The sequence below is a fragment of the Centruroides sculpturatus genome, unplaced genomic scaffold (assembly GCF_000671375.1).
Source record: "Centruroides sculpturatus isolate CEXI.00-Female unplaced genomic scaffold, Cexi_2.0 scaffold447, whole genome shotgun sequence".
NCBI lineage: Eukaryota > Metazoa > Arthropoda > Arachnida > Scorpiones > Buthidae > Centruroides > Centruroides sculpturatus.
This window is the reverse complement of record NW_019384728.1, coordinates 434,143-457,032: the sequence shown is the minus strand read 5'-3', so window position 1 is coordinate 457,032 and position 22,890 is coordinate 434,143. Positions and strand designations below refer to the sequence as shown.

The window sequence follows — 22,890 nt, the reverse complement described above, 5'->3', positions numbered from 1 at the left end:
TGTATTTTTCAGCGAATTTTTAAGAGGGAGATAGAGGAGGGTATATCTCGAGTAGAGTCGGATTTAATGCAGATTTTATTCGTAATTAGCATTTACAACTTTTTATAAACGCGTCTCTACCCTCAAAATTAACCTTTTTGCATTTCATCAATATAATAATTAATTGTATAAAAAAGTTTATAATAAAATATCGTAACAGATGGCGCCACCACAATTTATAATTATTTTTTTGTCGGAAAAGTTACGCAACTCTTGGCTGGATTTTTTTATAACGTAACGATACGAAATTGTCTTGTCTATCAATGATTCGATGTAATAATAATAATAATGAGTTAGATGAAAAAGTAAATTTCTATCTCAAAAAATAAAATTACGCAAAAAGATAAATTGCATTAAATCTAGAAAGAAAAAGTCACGAGGGGCGCTAAAATCAGCGCACAAATGGCAGACGTTGGAGCGCGTTTTGAAAATTTTGTTACGAGAGAAACTCAAGAGAAAAGTAAACAGAGTAAGTGTATACAAACTTTTACTGCAAATAGCGATTTTTCTTTAAATAAAAATAATATGATCTAAGATATACTAGAAAGGACGGTGATTCAATTTCGATTTTCTAAATCAGAATTCTATTGAGTAATGATTACGTAAAATCGAACATTTCCTCCAATCAGATGCATTTTTACAAATTCATTAAGAAGTTCAAACAGTATAAAGGTTAATTTTCCTTTACAAAAATTGAAAAAACTTAACAAAATTAAGTTAATAAGAATAATCTTTTTAACAATTCGTATTGAACAGTTAAACGTTAAAAAGAAAAAAAGGGTTTAAAATCTCCTTTAATCAATAGATACGTTTCCTTGTCAAGCAGCTAAAGAAGCCAATAACGTAGTTCGTGTCATATGAAATGATCCATGTCATTGGTTTGCTTAGCTGCTTGGCAAGGATACGTGCCCAACGTATTCATGTAATGTCACATGAATACAAATAAGTATTTATATTATAAAGCTCAAACTTCTTACTACCATTAAAATAAAAATATTTTTAAAAATTTGCATCATAATATTCATTGAAAACAATATTGTAATCAATATTGGGTCTTCCAAAAAGATTGCTACCGTTTTAAATTTTAATTATGTTAATATATATTACAACATTCTCAGATAATAATCAACAAATTAGAAAACAGTCCAAGTTTTGCATTTGCCAATTGCAAGTTCTCAGTGAGTGCGCCTTGTGTTGCATGGCACGCATTCAAACGATACTCAAATTCTAAGCTAGCTATAGTATATCCGTTGTTGGGTAGGATGTGAACTCTGAATGAGGGGTTTCCTACTCCCCAGAATTGTAGATCCTCTGTACAAGCAAAAAAGTCAAAGGAACCATACCTATATATGTGATCCTTTGCAAGATAATTGCCTCTAAAGGTCAGTTTTTACCATGTACCAATATACTGCCTATTCTCCATGCTCTGCATTGTCAATGTTTCTGCACTTTGGTGCTCGCTTGCATCTCAGCACCCACATGGGGATGAGCCTTCACATCCACTATAACTACAGTGACCATATTTTTTGGGGGAAAATAAAGGACATATCGAAGAAAATCAAAAAATATCTCATAAGTTTATAACATTTACAGGCATACCTCGACTTACGTCGGTTTCGAGTTACGTCGTTCCCGATTATATGTCGCTTGTTAAAAAAGTATATGGAAAAATAAAAATCAAGTTTAAGTCATTTTATTCGACTTTACGTCTGTCCGCCACAAATATTGAANAAGCAGAAGAGACTGTTTATGATAGTAAAGATAGCTCTTAGTATGTTACATGGTTGACATAAAATTTTTCTTAACTGCTGTTAACTTTATACAGTTGATATAAAATATTTTACTACAGAATTTGGTTCATAATCTTTTTTTTTTCTGAATTTGCCTCCTTTAAAATTGGGTGCGTCTTATACGGCGAAAAATACGGTAAATAAACTAAAAAGCATTTAATTTTTTATATAATTTATACCAAAAATTGTTAATAATACTTTTCGTTAATATTAGTTTAATTAATATAGTTAATAGTACTTTGATATAATTTACAAAAAATAAATATTTATAAATGAAATAAGTGGAGTTTTTTTAATCAAATTTAAAATTCTGTACTAAACGCACACGCAACTCAGCGTGCCAATTGGCTAGCGTATGTCAGATGATCACTCCTCAACTTATTATTATCACTTTGCCCGACTAGGTGATAGCAATATTCATAGTGATCAGTCAATTTGATAAATTAATCAATATTTATCACACTGCCCACCCTATTTGGTCATTATTCATAATGCCCGATTAATCACTTTGTCCATAACATATATATAATTTATATATTACATTTTTATAAAGTATCAATTAGTAATAAATTTTTGATTGCTCCAGACTTCAAACTGCTCTTGGGGAAATGACAACAGAAATTTCTCCATGAATTTTCTGCCATGTGTTTTTTTCCTATTTATCCAATTTTTTTATCTCTATTCATCTATTGTTGGGTGAGTTTTAATTAAGAGTAGTAAAACAGTTTGCTCTTTTTCTGAAAAATCTTTTGCAAACTTTGCCACACATCATTCATATTTTCTGATGTCATCACAAGAATGTCAATTAATTAAAAATTTCAAAATTGCAGGGAAAAGCAACTTTAAATGTAACAGTACCAGTTAATCCATTGCTGCTACTTGTTTCTGAAAAGCAATTTAGGTCACATGTTAGCAAGACCACAATTTTAATCTTAGGCCTCTGATTAGTCAATTTTCATTTCTATAATCAGTTCATTGAATTCATAGTTTTTTATACCAATTAAAATAATGAAAACATTTTCAATATTCAGGAAAAGGTCTTTATTTTGAAAACTGTAAAATATTCTTTTTTCAGTTATAACTATTATAACAAAATAAAGTTTGAATCCTCAAANTCAATAAAAAACATGTCCCAATTATTTAGATAATCTATGCACGTTTGATAAAATGTGTACACAGCATCATTGCATTTTTTGGCTTGTATATTTTTTGGTTTTTCTAATGCTAAAACCACTTTTCTAATAACAATAGGAAGAAACCCCTGGTACTTCAGTGGGCCGTTTGGTTGGCGACACACTGCACTACTGTGCTCTATGTAGCAATGCAACACTGATCATGATGGCGTATACAAAACTAACTTGTTCAATATATTATTAAAAAAAAATTTTTTTAAACTTTGCATCAACTTTACAAAATAAAGGACAAAATGCTTATTTTAGAAAATAAATAAAGTTAAAGGACAGAGCAGTGAAATAAAGGACTGTCCTCTTAAATAAAGGACGTATGGTCACTGTAACTATAACTATATAACATCAAGTATTCCAGGAACAGTCAAATGGGCTACTCAAAGCTGGCATAGTTGCTTGGACTAAACACTTAAACATGATATTCTTAGCAGAGTAATGTGACCTGTGATTGCTTACAACCTGGAAGTAGTCTGATTTTGGGGGCTGTATCTTGCAAAGGGTCACATGTAGAGGTATAGTTCCTTTGACTTGTTTGCTCCTATGGGTATAGACATACTCATAGGAGAAAAAATTCCAATGATCTCATTCAGAGGTGTAATTGTATCTATTGTCACTCCTCCCACAGCAGCCACACTTCTACAGCTTCTGCAGAGTACTTGTGTTGCACAATGGTGACTGATTCCAACACTGAACTGCATGACACAAAATGCCTTCTCTGTTGTGGAGTTGCAATTTTTGTTTATGGCATTTCCTAGAGATTGTAGACAACAGATGGTAGTTGAAACTTGAACACTGACTGTATTGATTGATGTATGTTGCATACTTCTTGGATAATAATGATCATACAGTAATTTAAAATGGTATCTTTTATTTTGGAAGGCCCTGTATAATTGGTATGCAATTATAGTCTGTGTTGTGATATATAGTAAGGCATTAGACTACAGTCAAATAATTGTTTTTGTATGTTCTGATATTATATATTCATTTTTTACTTTGAAATTAGTTACGGGGCCATTTCGAGCCACTCGGCTTTGGCACATCTTAATCGATTGTCTGCGTTCTGAAGTGGTCGTGAAACGTCAACGTCACAATTTTTTCAGGCAGTACGACAATGTATTTTCTGGAAGTAATGCCGTCGACGTAATTGATTCTCATTTACGACAGATGGAAAGTGAAATATGTAAACAAGAAATCACTAGAGAGAATGCAGTCAAAGTAAATTATAGGTGTCTTGTTTATCTTTTATTCTTGATAAATGAATTAAAATAATTAATGTAAATTTTATGCAGGTGTGTCAAGTGTTAATGGATAACTCTATATTTGTATCAGTGCCATATGGATTAAAAAAGTTTGAAGATAGCAATAAAAGCTTTTATAGGTTTATTGAAGATAATTGTGGAACTTCAAAAAATATTTGGTAAGTTATTTTTATAAAATACTTACTTAAAATGAAAATACATTTTTATCTTATGATGGGTATTTTCTTACATAAAGAAATATTTAAAAAAAGTGTAAATGATATCTTGTCTTATAAAAATTAAATCTTTCTTTTTTTATCTAATTAATTAATTATTTGGATTTCTGTTATTAAGAATTCAATTAACATTTTTGTAATTTTTTATAACAGTTTTGTTTTTCTATGAAACTTCTGAGTACTGTTTTAATTTTCTTGGTAATTTATTATAACACATTTATATTCATAAAAATATTATTTCCTTTAATTATCTTACATAAGACCTGGTAATTTTTAGCACTTACAAAAGTCTCCTTGCAAAGAAAAATCAACCAATTAAACTCCTACTTCAAATCAATCCATTTAACAATAAATTCCACTAAAACAAAAGTTATCATATTCCATAATAACAGCAAAATTTTGGAAAAGGAATCTATGATATATCTCGACAAGAATCCTCTGCAGATAGTAAACAAAATAAACTTCCTGGGAGTTATCTTTGACTGGAATCATACATTCAAAGCACACATCTCTAGTTTAAATAATAAAGTAAAACTAACTATTGATAATGTTATTTTTGTGCTATACTTTAAAAACTTTAAATCTGTTTATCCATATGAAACACTATAACTCGATAATCAACCAAATCATCTACTATGCTAGTCCAATCTGGGGTCTTGATTACTTATACAAATTAGAAAGTTTTCATATCTATTTCCTCCGTAAATTACTCCATTTGGAGAGAACTGTTCCAAGTTACACTATATGTCACAAAACTAATCACATTGGTCTTTTCCCTTCTTCCTAAAATGAATAATTAAATTTTACTACTGTTTAAAATTCAAAAGTGACAGCATTATTACTTTCTTACATCAAGAAATAATCAAATATAGTAAAAAATCAACAACAGAGCATCTTTGACAAATAAGTTAAATAATATATTGAACTCATTTGGAGTATCAGATCTACTGTTTAAAGACAATATCCAGGACTGGAAATATGGCTATACTCTGTTACTGGAATCTGCAATTTCTCATTCTATAAATAAAGACCAAGCCAGCCTAAACTGAAATAATTACCATCCCTGGTATCTAAAAATTCTAAAAATCCCATCCTCTCAACCTTATATGAATAAACTATAAATCTCAATGTGAAAAGATTAATAGCACAACTACACCTCAATAAATACTCTCTTCATTGGTAACATCTATTGACTATTGAACACAAGACTGTGTTATGTTCAATAGTCAATAAATACGAAAACACGGTTTCAGAAAACAAATCAACATGGTAACATCTATATTAATCTTTCAAGCAACCAGTGCCAATGGTGTAAATCCGACGACTTCTCGATCACCATTTACTATAGAATTGACAAGGACTTGCAAATGTACGAGACTCATTTAATATCATGCGAATACTCCAATGTAATCCATCTCAACTTCAGAAATAACCTAAATAACCTCAACAAAAAAAGACCTTTATAATTTATACAATTACTTCACCAAGATTGTAAAACACTAGAAAACTAAGATAACAAATTCAATGTGTACTAATATTGTAAAATTTGACTATTTCTGCATAGCTACTTTTGTTAAAACTGTTTTTTTTTGTTTATGTCAATAACAGGTTGACACAAAACTTATTGCATAATAATTGTATAAATTTGCAAACTTATTAACTGTTCCAATACCTTGTAAATTTCTAATTAAATTATGTACTACCCCCTGCAACAGGGATATTTTCCTCTTGTGCAAATAAAGATTGATTGACTGATTATTTTACATAACAAAAAATATATTTCCTTATAACATATGAAATGCCAATATTTTAAGATCCATATAATTAATGTTTTAATTTTTAGATTCAAACTAATTTTGTGCAGCATAAATACCTTTTTAATATTTAAATTAAAATAATTTTTAGTCATCATCCAGTAATCTTATACTGTTAAGTCTGATATAAATTTTTCTTTTTCTCTGCATTGATAATTCCAAGCAATATATATTTTTACAATATACTCAAAGCAAATAATTATTGTTTATCTACATATAAATCTTCTCTTCATCAGTTTTAATAAATATACAGATTTTTGTTAGCTAACTTGAAGACAAAATTTTCTTGTAGGTTTATTTCAAATTAATTGTGCTTCTGTATCATTATTTTTAAGATATTCATATTATATACTATAATAAAGAATCTCATCCAAATGTTTTTGTGAGTCACTTCCAATGTTAACTTAATGAAACTTCATTTAATAAAAATACAAAAAAAGGACTTTTTTCTATCTAAACCTGTGAGATAGAAAGAGAGAATTTTTGATTTATAGTTATGTTATTTTGAGCCTTAGAGTTGAGTCAAAGTAAAAAGTTTAGTAAAGAAAAAATTTAAAGTTAATGAGATCACCAGAGATGGCTGCCTCTGTTTTGTCCTTTTGTATATATTTATAATACTACCCTTCCAGTAATTTACGGTGTAAATATTCTTTTTCAAGAAAAAAACTAGTTGAAATATTTTATGTTCCTTATTTATCATGTTATATGTTCCTTTATGTTAACAGCAGCCTAGTTAAGTGGACAAGGTGTTTGACTTACTATCCTGTATGATGCAGGTTTGAATCGTGCTTCTTTTTAAAAAGTTTCTTCTAATGTTTATTGAATTTTATTATTAGTATAACATATTTTTTTATTTTTAACAAAGAAAATGTAATTATAAGATTTATTTTCTATGCTATAAAAAATATTTTAAATTATTTTCAACTTTTTTCTTGTGATTTTTATTTCTACAAGATTGTTTTATATCAGCAATGTATGTGCAGTATATAGAAAGTTTCTTTCTTATCCAGTCTTGAATTATTGGTGTAGCAACATGAACAAGTTGGGTTGTCACATGATATGAACCTTTTCAGTGATTGATCATAATTATAACTAAAAAAGTTTGTATTACACCAATAATTCAACACTTGAAAAGGGATTTTTGTTATTGTGTACTCTTGCTTGCTGCATGTCTGAATATACAAATTTTAAAATATTGAATTACAATGAATAAAATGTTTAAAGTGTTTGGCAAATAAATGCTGTAATAACAAAATACTAATTTTCTTTGTTAAAATTAGAAAAATATTTTGCACAATAATATTGCTTCAATGAAGATTAGAAAAGCTGTTAACTAAAAGTAAGATTTGAACCTGCAATATGCAATATGATACACAAACATCTTATCTACTCAGCTATATCGCTGTTAACATATTATCCATATAACAAAATACATAAGAAATACAAAATTTTAAACTTGTTTTTCTTGAAAACACATGAGAGCTGCATTGAGTGGCTTTACTATGAATTGCTGGAATGGGTAGTACTAGGATATATATTGAACTTGGAAAAATTGGAGGGGGCTATCTCTGGTTGTCTCCTTGTTAGATAAAAAAAAATATATATATCATTTTTAATATTTGAATCCTTCTCTTTAATCAAATGTAATATTTTAGTCCTATTTATAAATAGGAAATTATTTATGATTTATTCTTATAAATGAATGTTGTTAGAAATAAAAGTTAGTGAAAGCTTTATTTCTTGTAAGCATTTGTAGTATGCAATAATACATAAAATAACATTGTTGAGCTGACACAGCAAGCTAATCTTCATTTCTGCTGGTCACTGTGTAGCTATTGAATTGTAAGTTATTGATGTTGATTACAGATTTTTTTTTTATCTGCTAGGTTCTTTTTCATAATCAAGTTAAATGTTTGAAATTTTCAATAATTGTAATTTGTATTTTTACTCAAATAACTAATTTTATTAGTTGTAATTAATGAGTTAAAATTGTAATATTTGAGTTGTTTTGATATTCTGCAGCTGTAATATATTTGTTTTGTACTCAAAAGTCCAGTCTTCTATCATTTCTAGTTTAATAAAATTTGATTTTTTTAATCAGCATTGGTGCAAGGTTTTTTCCTTACATTTGGACCATGCAAACAGGTTCCTCAAAACAATCAAAACATCAATAAGAACAATTTACTTTTTTACAACTTTATGTTACAGAATTTTTTTTACCATCTGTAAATCAAATTAATTAGTGAGGGATCAAAATACATTAAATGTTTTGATTTTTTTTTTTTTCTCAATGAAATGAATTCTAAGACTTAAATAAAACATTTATGTTCTATCAATACAAATTTCCTTTTAATTAACTTCTAAAATATATTCATGATTCTTTTCAAATCGATTCCAATTTGTAAATAAGTTATTCAAGATTTAAAAAAAAAAAATGCTTTAATTTTATTTGAAGTTTTTTATTCTTCTTGTTCCATTTATATCTAATACTCATCTTGCAATGTATTATATATGTATAATAGTGATGGAAATGAGATTATATTTTTATCTTAGTATTTTATTAATAAAGAAGAAATTTTAAATTAGCTTCTTTTTTACTTTAATCTGTATAAAAGTTAAGTTTTAATCTTTTTGAATGGCAAATATGGCGATAAACATAATGTAAAAATCCATAAACTGTTTTGCAGATTTTATACATTATTTTGTCTTCTTTTAATTTTATATTATCTTACATTATTTCTTTCCCTGAGTACTTTTTGCTATCTCCTGACTATTTTATGTCTGCATTACATATTCATATCTTCCTTGTATATTCATGTCATAAATTATTAACAATATTCTGAAAATAATGAGACGTTTATCTGAAAAGTAAACTACTTATGACTATATAAGATTTATTTAAAATAACAGTAAATATTGATTTAATACTTCATATTTTAATGCTAAAGTTTTCTGTTTATTAAATTTAAATATCAACTTATATTTCTACTTAGTAAATTAGAGAAACTGTAAGTATCAGTTGTGTAAAGTTCAAAACTGACAAATGAATACCAAATAAATTCAGTGCAACAAACCGATTACAAGTAATTTTAACATATGACAAATTGCCTGTGATAAATTGAAGTATATTTCCAATTAATGCCTGGAGAATTGTTTGCAAATTGACTACATTTCCTAATGTATGGTTTGTATAGAAATTTAGATTTTTTTTTTTTAATTTTCATGCAGAGAAATTTAATAATAAAGAGTAGTATTCTTGTGACATAAATAATTATTTAAACAATTTTTATTTTCTCACAATTTATGTTACTGCTTTAAGTAAATCATTTAGATGTCATATTTGGAATATATTGTTAATTATAAGTTTGTTATATATTGGCATTTTGGTAGAAATAATTAACAAATAGTTTCTATTAATTCAAATAATTCTGTTAAACATTTTAGGTTTTTCACATTTTCAAGAAATATGTAGGTAAAACACTGTAATGTTTATAGTTTATGATGTGCAAAAAGATTTTAGAATTTTAAACAATTTAATGTTGTAGAATATGATTAAGTAGTTTAAAATTTATGTAAGAATTTATAATAAAATCTAAAATCCAAACAAATTTTTTATAAAGTATATAAAAAAACTGTGTTACAAAAATTTAAGTAAAGGATATTTAAATACTACCAAGAAAATTATAAAGATAATGAGAAAATAATTTACTCATTTCATGTAGTTCAAGTTAGATTAACAATATTTAATCAAATATTTAAGTTATAAAAAAATACATCATAAAATCCAGCAACAAGTTGCTTAACTTTCTTGGCAACATTTGGTGGCACCATTTGTTATGATATTTTATTTAAAAAACGTTTTAGATTCTTAATTATTATAAAATGGCAAAAGGCTTAATTTTGAGGATAAGTATAGGTTTTATAAAAAAAATTGTAGATGTTAATAATGAATAAAGTTGTTATTAAGTCCAACCTTGCTTGACATATGACATGACCCCTTTATTTCCCCACCTTCTCAACCTTTAACCACAAAAATTTAATAGCATCAATTCCCTAATACACAAATCTCCCTGCAAAATTTCAGAAATTTTTGACAAAAAGCACAGGAGTTAAGCTTCAAACATGGTGAACAAAATCTTGCCCCCCCCCACAATACATAAAGAAAAAACCCTCAATTTTTTTTTTTTTGTAAGTTAATATTTTCGTTTAAATAGTCTTGACCATTTTGTAATATAATATCACTTTTATAACTATAGTAAGGTTGTAAATGAAAATTTTAAAACAGTTAATTAATATTATAAATTTGTAAATAATTTTCAGTCCCTACTAATAATAATGTGATATTAGTATAATTTGGTCAAACCTCTGAACATAGGCCACTAACAAGAACGTAAAAATGGCATTGTTTGGCATTTAATTTGTATGTATTTTTATTTTAAAAATGTTCCTGAAAAATAGCAATAATGTCCATTTTTACTTTCCAGGCTGTTATATATAACAGAGTTTTGTATGGCAAGTGGTCAAAAAAAATGACCCCTATAGATTTTTACATTTTTGGACTTGGCACCTTGAAACATCAAGAAATTCAAAAAAATTTGGGTTTCTTCTTTATGTATGGATGGATATTAGTATGTGTGGAGGACACAATTTTGTTCACCCTGTTTGAAGCTTAATAACACCTGTGCTTTTTGTTGAAATTTTTTGAAATTTTGCAGGGAGGTTTGTTTATTAGGGGGATTGGTGCTATTAAATTTTGGTGGAAAAGATCAAGGGGGTGGGGAGATAATGGGGGTTGTGTGTATCTCCAGTAGGGTCAGACTTAAAGACAATTTTATTCGTTATTAGCATTTGTACAAGCGTAAAGTTTTATAAAACCCACCCCTACCCTCAAAATTAAGGTTTTTGCCATTTTATTATAGTTAAAAATATAAACAAGGCTTTTATTAAAATATGATAACAGATAGCACCACGAAAATTTTAAATGTTGCCGGGAAAGTTGAGCAACTCATTGCTGGTTTATTTTTCTGTTATTTCATAAAATTCGGCTAAGTTTCGGAATTGGAATATTGGGCTACGAGGCTATTTTGGTTCAAGTTGCAATTTTCATAAATTGATATAAATAGTTTTCATCTGGAACCCTTGTTTTTGGACACCCTGTTAACTTTGCTAACACTGCTATGACATGAGCTGAAAAAACATAAAAATCAATTGCGTACTTCGGGGTTGTCTCAATTCAGATAACTTTATAGCGTTATCAATTATCAATTCTTATATGGATCTGTTCACCTGATTAAATGAAAATGCATAAATTATTTTATTAAAATATAATAATGCAACCTTCTTACATTATCTCTAAAAATCAAAATGCTTATTGCGAATATTTCAGACGAAAATCAATACCAATNCATTTATTATATATTTGTTATTGCTTATATGCATTTGTAATTTAAAGCTTTGAATTTAATAATTTGGATGATAATATTCACAGCCACTGTACTTTAAATTGCAATTAAAGTTTGTAATGATCTATTAAAATGGTAATATTAGATATCATACATTTAATGAGGTGAAGAAGCTAGTAAAATTATAAATTCAGAATTTAAATAAACAAACAATATATTATTATTAATTTTATTAGTTATTTGATTTCATGAATAATAAAATAATAAAATTATTTGATGCTTTGAAATTCCATAAAATAAATAAACCTTTAAATGAATTAACATATTAAATTATATGGAATAAGACAAAAAAATAATAATTCACTGATTTTGATTGAATAAAAGATTTAAAACATTGCATTTCATATTGACTTGATAATTTTTTTTTTTTCCAATTTAAAGTTTTCCTAAGTTGATCATATTTCTTTAACATAGAGAAATAGAATTTTTGTTTAAGAAACATATTTGATAGAATATACAATGAAATGGCATTGGTAAAATTAAAAATAGTTAAACTTACAATATTAAATTATGTGTAAAATAACTTCTTATTTTAGATATTGTAAAATAAAATAAAAATGAATTAAGTTTTTTTATTACTTGATTTATTTATGTTAAAGAAGTTAATATTTTAAAGTAGATTAGAATTTAATTTTTATGTAAAAAATATTGTAAATTGAAAAATTTCTATTACAAATACAATTATACTTATTGTACTAGTACTATTACTGCTAAGTAATAAATAAAATTATTTATATATTATTTTACTTTTAGTAATCCACTGATACCAGCAACAAATAACGTTTATAATCAGAAATTCTTACCTGCATCACCAGAAAGAGAAAGAAAATCCCTGGATAATATTATATCATCAAGTAAATTGTCTCCATCGATGCTTAGTGGAAGGAGACGGCATAGTTTTGTTGCTGCTGTTGTGTCTAACTTGGAAACAAATGATACAAATAAAAGAAAAATACCGAAACAAACTCCAAGGGGTATTTTTAAACAGAATAGTTTTAGAATGTCTTTATTAAAACGCAGACCAAAATATCAATGGATAAATCAGGAATTTGTACAGAAAATTAGCTTAGAAACTTTTGATGTTTCAGAAGGTAAGTATTTTTTTTTTTTTATTATAACTTTTAAAATAATTTTTATTATGTATTATATGTANTACAGAAAATTAGCTTAGAAACTTTTGATGTTTCAGAAGGTAAGTATTTTTTTTTTTTTTATTATACTTTTAAAATAATTTTTATTATGTATTATATGTATAATAATTTATTATTTTTATAATGTACAGAACTTATAAATAATACTCGTGATAAAGCATTGTGCCATTTATTAACTTTTGTTGATGTACCAATTTTGGAAGATATTTTAAATACTCCTACAAACATGCAGAGAGTGAAACTTTTTGAAGATGGACTAACCATTGAAAATGAAAATGTGAAGTTGCATACAACTCCTACAAAATATCCTTTAGCAAAAGAATTTTATAAAATACCGTGGGTACGTGCCGCCACTGCTTGTCTAATGTACGTACCTGATGGAATAGGGAAATTATGGTCTGTTCAGTCTTGTAAATTGCACAGTTATAAACAAGTGAAAGAATATTATCAAAATCTTCCATTTCCAATTTTACCCGACTCATTTTTGCCACTTTATACGTCTATATTAGAACTTCATAAAGCAACAAAATTTGATCGAACACAAAAGGCCTTGCAGCTATTAGCAACTATCCTACCTTGGCAAAGAAGAGATCAATTATATAAACTTCTATTGTTTTTAAATTTAGTAGCACAAGATTTATCTATTAATGTTGATAAAGAGGTGAGTTGTATAACACACTTTTTGTTTTTCATTTTTATTGTACTTATTCTTCAAATTATTTGATTTTATGTTTTACAGTTATCAAATGATGCAGCTGTAGTAAGAGATTTTGTTGATTGTTTTCTCTGTCATCCTCTATTGTCAAGGGAACATCGCTCAACTTTAGTATTGCTATTTGTGAAAAATGTCAAATCAATATTTAAGTTTCCACATTGGGTTTGTCATTCAGGTAACAGGAAATTTTAAGTTTTAGACAATTGTCTTTCACAGTTTTAAGACTTGATTACATAAAATTATGATTAGTAGATTTTGTTTAAATTAAAGAATACATTCAAAATAGATAAACATAATAAATGACTTTATAAATGAAACTAGACAGGATCAATACTCAGATATTTGTTGTTTTCACAGGAATTCAAATGATAGTTTGGTTTAAGAATTCTTAAATTAATTAGTGATTAATTAAAATTATTCATTATTGCATACTTTTTTTATATTTTCAGGAATTTCATTTTGTGAAAAGTATTTATTATACAGAAGTCACATCCTTACAAAAAAAGAATTGGAAAACTTATTTTATTCAATTTTCAAAAGTGATATTTCTGATAAAAAGAAAAGCATATGGTTGAGAAAATTCAAAAGATCTCATTATGAAATTTATGAAAAGTGTATACCAATTGTGTGAAACACAGACATTGGTATTTAGAAATAACAACATAAAATGTACAAATGATAAAATACTTTTATTTATTTATTAATTTTTGAAAGGGAGAGGTTTTTAAATATATAAGAAGTGATCATGTAATTTTATTTAATAAATAATTTTTTAATTAAATGTGAATTTTAGTTTTTTACAAGTATCACCAAGGAATAAACTTTAGAACACACTAAATAAGTTAGGCACAGAATCAAAACTTAGTTCTAAGTGTTGAGAAATGTCAATGATTATATCATAGTGCCATTCTGATACAAAAAATTTTACAAAGAAATTTATATATTTTCCTTTTCTCCTCAATTTTTATGTATAATATAAGATACCATATTGTTTAAATATAATACTAAAAAATTAAATTTATGCCAAACTTATTTTATATTCATCTTTGTTGAAAATTTTTCCTTATTAATATGAACATGCTATAGTATGAAATTCAATCCTAACAGTCATGGAATTGATTGTATATAATTACTGTTTAAATTTTTCAACTGTTTTATAATATAATTTTTAATTATATTATAAAACAGGATTTATACACAGATAGCTTAAAACATCAAAGTTATTATCTAAGACACAAAACAAAACAAACATTAAATGCATGAAAAAATTTCTAAAAGCATTTTTCTCCTCAAGCAAATATCATTTTCTCTTTCAAAGAAAAATTCAAAGAAAAAAACGTTTTTTAGACAGAAAGAATATAATAATTTTGTTGCTGTATCTGTTGTTTTACTAGTTATTTGTATAGAATTTTATTTGATTAAATTCAATGAATAAAAGATAAATTATTACTTACGATGGAATAATTAATATTAAATATTTTTGCTTTTTTTTTCCTTTTTTTCGTAATACTGGTTTCTATTATGTAATGTATTTATTTTATATCATTACTAACAATAAATAAAATAAGTTCATCATTTCTGTTTTAATATGAAGCAATATATATAATTCAAGATACAATTGTGTCACATTTTAATAATTCAGATATTTATTTGGATTGTACATACCATTAAAAGCAGATACTTTCTTGAATTTCTTTTATGCAAAACTTTAGATTTGCATTAAAAAATATTTTAGCTTTTATCATTTTTAATAAATTGTAAATTTGTAGTTTGTGTGAGAGGGAAGTAACCCAGCATTGAGACCTTAAAATTCCATTGTGCTGGAGTCAACTGGAAGCCGAGAGGGATGTTGCAGTTTCCTCGGCTTGATCCAGAGGCCGACACAAGAGAATCACGAGGGGCACCTCGTTCTCAGTTGAAGTTTTGGAGACACCAATACTTCTGCAAAGTTTGGGGAGTCAGCCCAGAATCTATCCTGGACCCCAGAGAGGCAAGCTAAGCTGCCAGGCCATCCAGCCAACTTTAATAAATTGATCCATTATTTAAAAGTATTTGAGCAAGTATTTGGTTAGTAATAATTTTAATTAAGAATTTTTGTATTTCTAATTAAAATTTTTTCAAATATAACATTATTTGCCATTCTATTTAGTGGCACATCTCAATTAATTCCAAGACCCCTGAGAAGATTACAATAATAATAATTTAAAAAATAAAAGTCATAAATTTATATTTATACTTGAAGTAAGATTTAGAGTGAAATACATTTTTGAAATTCTTGAAAGGCAAAAGAAAGTAAATTCACTTTTTATTGGAAGGAAAAAAATATATTTCATGTCACAATAATTTGAAAGACATATCCTTTCTTTGAACAAAAAAATTCTTTTATAATAACTACCTGAAAGGTCTGTGGCTTGAACAGAAATACCCTTAATAGTTGTATTTTTAAGTTGGCAAAAAATTGTATATTTGGAGTTCAGGTAGTTTAAAAAAATGTCCAGAATATATTCCGAATGAAGAGAGGCACATATGTAAGATTTAAAATAAAAAGAAATCACCAAATTTTGTGCCATTGCAGAATAGGAAATCTTGGCTTTCTTTCTATGTCTGTCCATTGTTTTGTTGCCACACCTCCTGCCAAAGCGGATAGAGTAACGTCTCCGATTCTGACGTTGATGTTGGCAAACGTGACCAGAGTAGACACCAAACAAACATCTTTAATGCAGTTCTTGCCCAAACGGAAACGGCAAGTCTCGTTGAATATGGGATTTGGGTGCATAGGAAGAAATTTGCTTTGATATTTTTCCAAGCAACAGTCGCTGTTCGATAGAGTTAATACCACGCAACTTTCTGAAAAAGACAGAAAAACAAAATGCATGCCATTCAGTAACGGACCTCTGAGATACCATCTTAAAATTTCTGTCGAAATTAATTATGCATTAATATTACAAGGCTAAAGGTATTTTAAGCAAGAAAAAGTAGGTGTTGGGCTAATTTTGCGAGTGACATTTAAAGCTGATAAGAAATATTTAGGAAAAAGCTGGCAAGGTTGCAGCTGGACTTTCCCAGCATTTTGTTTTCATCTTTAGTAATTACTACCATTACTTATTAAGATGGTGGCGATCATATCTCCCGAACTAATGGTCCGATTTTCCTGAAATTTTATACAAACATTTTTCCCTAATACGCAAACCTCCCTGCAAAATTTCAGAAATTTTCGACAAAAGGCATAGGAGTTATTAAGCTTAAAAATGGGTGAAAAAATCGTGCTTCCACATACTAACATCCATCCATACATAGAGAAAAAAACACCAAACTTTTTTGCATTTCTCGATGTTTCAAGGTTCCCTTGAATCCAAAAATGCGAAAATCTTGGGACGGTCATTTTTTGATTGCTCGCCATACTTTCCTTGTTATATAACAGCTGGGAAATTAAAAACGAAGGTTGGAAGACTGTCATTCGGTCGGAATCTTCGGAAGTAGGCCAAGTTTTGAACTTTCTTTTTTAAAAAGCGACACCTCTAATAAGAATTATGGTCAACGATATCTAGAATAATTCGAAATTCTCGACCATGTTTAATGGCTTACAAATTAATATTTGATGCTTCCTAGACTGATTTATTACTAGGGCAGCCTGCCATGAAAGCGAATGTAATGAACAATCAATAACTTGTGGCAACGAAACGGAATTGTGTTACTGAGTTATATTTTGGTGTTAAATGAAATTTATATTTTTACGATTAAATTTTTTAAAATATCATTTTTAAAAAAATCGGATTATTGCTAAAGGATCCATTTTAGTAATAGATTCTACACGGCATTTGTCGACGCGTACGATAAATTTTCCATCAAAAGATGGCTTTAAAACGGTTTTATCAAATGGAAAAAGTCATAAATAATTGAAAAAGGATCCCATTTCAAATCTCAAAGGCATAGAATTACTCTTCTAGAATATTAAAAAATATTGAGTATTCATTGGTTTCGTATACTGTATTTTTATACGGTCACGAGATATTTCCTACAAAAAAAAATGAAGCTTGTGAACACAAAAAATTCAGTTTTTCCTCTTAAATTTCCAGAATTAAGCTGACAGTAAACCTTTTCCGCAATAATTATAAATGATTAAGTATATAATTACATTCTTGTTACGTTCTAACGATGTGTAAGCAGTAAATATATGCAGTTTGCTTATTCTGGAAAAAATAATTTTTCTAGATATTCCAGAATGTCGAATTCTAGAAAATTCTAAATATTCTAGAATTAGAAAATATTTCAATTATATATTCAAATATTCTACAATAAGAAAAATTATTTTTCTAGAATATTTAATAATTTTAATTGTAGAATATTTAGTAATTCTACAATTCGAGATTCTGGAATATACTAAAAAATTATTTTTCTAGAATAAGCAAATTGTTTACAGTGCTTATACATTTGTCTTTTTAGAATCATCCTTCCAATTTAATATTCCAGAATAAGCAAATTGTTTACAGTGCTTATACATTTGTCTTTTTAGAATCATCCTTCCAATTTAGTATTCCAGAAAAATAATTTTTTCTAAGATTTATAATTTGTAATAATTTAGGAATTTAGTAAAGGAAGAATAAACAAAACTTACCAGAATAAGGCTCAATGGGTTCGCAGGATCTTATTTTAATAATTGTAACAATTAAATCGTTGTTTTTGTCATCATAAATGAGAGATAGTAGAATTTCACCTAGCTAAAAACAAAATGATAAAAAAATTTGCAGAATGTAGAACAAAATATAAACAAAATTCGGGGCAGATTTACGTAGGAACTTTACGAGCTTACATTTGTAGGTTGAGGCACTTGAAAGGATTTAAACGTTACGGGTTGTTCATTAAGAATAGCTTCGTAAACAGAAACCTTGAGTTCCCCAATTACTTTCAGCTTCCAGTTTTGAAGGGTGAACAGTTGGAAATAGAAAATCGATCCGGGTAGCTTGTCATAAACGATTTCTTCGAAGAGAGATTTCGAATTTAATATCGAAAGGAAAATATTTCCATTGATTGTATTTTTTTTCTTTTTAGAGTTACATACAGACTTACTATCGAAAATGAACATCTCAATCCAGCGGCGGGTGAGAGGAGAATGTTTTATTTTTCTATCGATTACATTTTTTTTGAATGGTAGAAGGCAGCAACGGAGATATAAGACACTACCTAAAACTATGATTTCACTATGTAATATCTGATAAATGAATATTTTTCGAGGTATGACTGAATTCCTCTCCATATTACACAGCCTAAGAGAAAGTATTCTTTACGAGAAAACATTATGAAGCACCGTACATTGCAGAGCACTCTGAAAACCATTTGATTAATTACAAGATGGTTTTATATACGAATAAATGCAGAGGACAATAAATTAGAAAACGATTTTGGTACAAAATATTATTTTCATTCAACAACTTCCATTAATTTTCCGAATCATCCAAAAGCGGAAACTGGAGTTATTGAGATTTTTATCAATGGTGATGAGCCATGTACTTTTCGTAATGGATGCATCACTATAATAGGCTGTGCATTACGGAGGAAATCGTATATCACGTTGGATTATACGTAATATTTAAATTTTATTTTATAAAATTTACCAACATTCAGAATAAATTCATACCTTTTTCTCCATCTTGAGAAAGAATCACTGTTATTTTAAGCGAAGAGGTATTTCTATTATAATCAAATCCACAAGAGACGTTACCAGTTACCCTATCGCAGAACACCTGTAAAAAAAACGTTAAAAATAAATAAAAATTCGTGCAATATTCAAAAGAAATTTTGTTACTAAAATTTTATTTACCTCGACTTCTGGTAGTAGAGGTTGAATGGAAATGTTATCTACACTCGTCTTCCTGTAAGATATATAAATTTTCAGGGTGAATTGTTTAGTTTTCATTGTACTTTGAAGTTTTACAACGTTAAAGGGGAATAAAATACTCAATAATTTCCTATGGCAAATTGGATTTACCACTTTCTCGGAAGGTATTAATCAGAGAAAGTTTGATGAGAACTTTTTCAAGTTTCTCTATCACGACTCTCAAGGGTCGCTTTAACACTTTCAGAAGTTAAACGTGAAGAAAATGAAAACGTGAACGGCTGCTTAACTGTTCGATTATGTCAGAAGGGTAGAGGTAAAGCTCGTGAGTGAAGTTGTACGCAAGAAAATATTTTATATCTAGAAAATTAAATTTTCTACTTGTAACATAAAACCAAAACATTCCGGCTTTAACGTTCTAATCCTTAAAAAAATAAGACATGTTTGCATGTGGCACATTTCTTCAAATGTAGATTCTCTCGTGCAAGAGGATTTGTATCTTCGAATATAAAAGTGAAAATACTAAGAATAACAATATTTTAAAATGGATAAATAGAAAGAAAATGAGAAAAAATAGCAGTTTCTTACACTTAAGAGACCTGTAGTAGCTGTAGCATACCAAAGAAAATCGATCTCTTACCTCCGAAGACCTGTAGCAGGTAAAAATTGCTAACAGTTTTTTCTGTCACGATGACGCCTGCATCTTGCTCTCTTAAACATCCAATTACATTTTAATAGTGTTTGTTTCGTCCCACTTTTTTTATTTTTTGCAAGAATGTCACAGAGATTCGCAGTGATATTGTCATGTTGAAAGGAATTCTGTAACTTTGCTACAGTATAAAGCAAACTAACCAGTTTTTAAATATTTATGCCACCATAAATAGTGTATAAATATGAAATTTGGCCGGAGGCGTATAATTTATATTTCATATTTTTAAATTTAAATAGACTAAATATTATTTATTGCCGAATAAATATTTTAGCGACGCTCGCCGTTCGATACAGAAAGAAGAATAGTAGTAGTGGTAGTAGCGATGAAAGGAAAAATTTATTCCCCTTTTTATTAAATAGATAAATTAAATAGTTGCTTACGTGGAAGGTTGCACCGTGACGGGGGTGATAAGTGGGGTCACGATGCTCACGGAACCTTGTGATAATCTGTCCTCAACGTTGTGTCTCTTCAACTCTACCACGCTATCCTTTCTCGAGCCAGAAAACGTTAGATCTTGAAATTCTCGAAATTTTTTCGGCCAAAAAAAGTAACAGAGTGCAACAGTCACGACTATGGATAGAATTCCAGCACAAAAAGCTAACACTGTAGCTAATATAACAGTCGACGACTTCATAGTTGCCTTGGTAACACAACAAAATTATTATTATTTCCTATTTGGTTACGCTGCGCTTTCGATTATACAAAATAATTAAATAATTACTTATGTAGGTCTATATTTACGTAACTATATAAAATATAAAAAAACAATTATAATTAATATCAACCCGAAAACAAAATGGCGTCAATTACATCTGTATAATTAGCAGCGCGATGCGGCGGTTGTTGAAACTTATGTAAAAATAGTTTCAGAAAATAGATAAAAGCGCCGGAACTACGATCGATTTTTTGTTTCGTGCCAGTTTTCTCGAGTATCGATCGGTATCGGGGATCGCACCAATTCGTGTGATCAAGATATCGATCTGTTTTGTCCTCACTCAGTCACGGCATTGGATATAAATCAATGCAACTGGTGTCAAAACCGAATTTCTTAGCGACGTAATTTATTATAAAAAATCAATATCGATAATTTCCACGAATTAATACACTATTTGCAAACATTTCCTGTACGAATTTCCTGTACAATAGATTTATTAATTAAGCGATAGAAAACCGTACGTTCCTATGTTGCCGCTTCCAGCGCTAGGAAAATATTCTTTGCTCCAAAAAAATTTAGAATAAAATCTTTAAAAAATAGGAATATAATCTTCATTTTGTCTTGTATTTTTTCAGCACAATTCGTGAATGCATTAGCAAAAGAAAAATTCGGAATTTACGTAAGAGAGGAAGTAATTAAATAAAAATTACGGGCGTGAATCGATAAACACAGATGCTACGAGAATTAAGTGACAAGCAGAAAACGCATGCTAATGTAATATTAAAATTATTTTGTATTACTGAGATGAAGTATCAATACACGGCTTACTGTTAAGTCATCGCTGTGTGGCAAGAACTGCAGTTTATGCTTTCCATGTTCCAATATAGCGGGACGCTACTTTCTTCTATATAAACGCAGTATACGTTGATGGTTGTCTGTTTCGTCCCTCTCGCGGCCATTGAGACAACTAATTGCGGCCATTTTGAATCATTGATAACCTTTAAAACTTTCACTTTTCTCTTTGATTTTTATCAAGCTTTCGAGAGATTACGCCTTAGATAGTCTCGTTTTAAACCGATAAAGTATAAAAGAGACATAAAAAATGTTTTATTTATTTCTCTCTTATATTTTTGCACTTAATTTTTCTAAATGAAGAGTGTGTTTTACTTTATACCTTCTATTTTTAATATATATGTATATATATATATATATAAAATTACTAAATGTAGCTCTCTAATACACATTTAGATAGATTTCCGATAAGGATAAACTGGCTAAAATATTGTACTATATATCTTTTGATAGATCATTTGATCAGTATCATTCAAAATTACGTTCGAATTCTGTATGTAGCATATTATAGATGAAAGTCGGGAAGGGCATTATCGTCCCAAAGAGAGCCATAATTCTGTATAAGCTACGAAGAGACATTTACGATCAACATTTTGACAGGATCACCTGCTTAACATCCACAAAACTAATTCGATATTTAACTCTTCGAATCCCACCCGATAGCATATAAACTACCTTAAAAATATGACAGAAATTTACTTTTTTCGGAAGTGAAAATATTAATTAATTAATTAATAACCGAGTAATTATCAGTCTAACGAGTTATTTATATGCAAATTATCGCGCATGTTTTTTTTCTTTGCTCCAATTCTTGCAACTAGTGTAAGGTAAGGCTGTAAACATTTTCGGACGACAAACGGTATTTTGGACACGGATCAATAAACTGGTGCTGGAGGAGGAAGTGTAATTATAAGAGGAAACCAGTTACTAGAGGAAGGAGTAGAACGATAAAATACGATTTGATAACTTATATTTTCGTTGGTTTTATGTTGTAGAATAGGAATAGATCTGCGTGCGCAGGATCCAAGGTAACTGCAAGGTCGAGCTGATCAATAAATCGCGCCGTTGGATAGCAAAGAGTTGAGATGGAATTTTGACAACCTCGAATTGTCAGCTCGTGAATGAAAATGCAAACTATAATCATCATAAGGGCAGAATCTTTTAACAAAATCGATTTTCTTCGGGTTACTCTTTGTCTTTGGCTCT

At 28.4% G+C, this 22,890-nt stretch overlaps 2 protein-coding genes across 2 annotated transcripts; one reads left to right on the top strand and one right to left on the bottom strand.

Moving 5' to 3' along the window:
- Positions 1–289: 289 nt before the first annotated feature.
- Positions 290–14,400, top strand: LOC111628154 (DEP domain-containing protein 7-like). Its single transcript, XM_023371893.1, has 7 exons — positions 290–508; positions 4,020–4,231; positions 4,306–4,433; positions 12,520–12,857; positions 13,049–13,578; positions 13,657–13,807; positions 14,082–14,400. The coding sequence occupies exons 1-7, from the start codon at positions 442–444 to the stop codon at positions 14,261–14,263; spliced, it is 1,608 nt and encodes a 535-aa protein (XP_023227661.1). The 5' UTR covers positions 290–441; the 3' UTR covers positions 14,264–14,400.
- A 1,525-nt stretch (positions 14,401–15,925) lies between these two features.
- Positions 15,926–21,773, bottom strand: LOC111628157 (synaptotagmin-7-like). Its single transcript, XM_023371899.1, has 8 exons — positions 21,661–21,773; positions 20,558–20,817; positions 19,451–19,502; positions 19,268–19,373; positions 18,700–18,819; positions 18,443–18,609; positions 18,248–18,350; positions 15,926–16,479 (listed from the first exon to the last, which is right to left on the bottom strand). Exons 2-8 carry the CDS (start codon positions 20,809–20,811, stop codon positions 16,184–16,186), a joined length of 1,098 nt encoding a protein of 365 aa, XP_023227667.1. The 5' UTR covers positions 20,812–20,817; positions 21,661–21,773; the 3' UTR covers positions 15,926–16,183.
- Between the last annotated feature and the right edge of the window lie 1,117 nt (positions 21,774–22,890).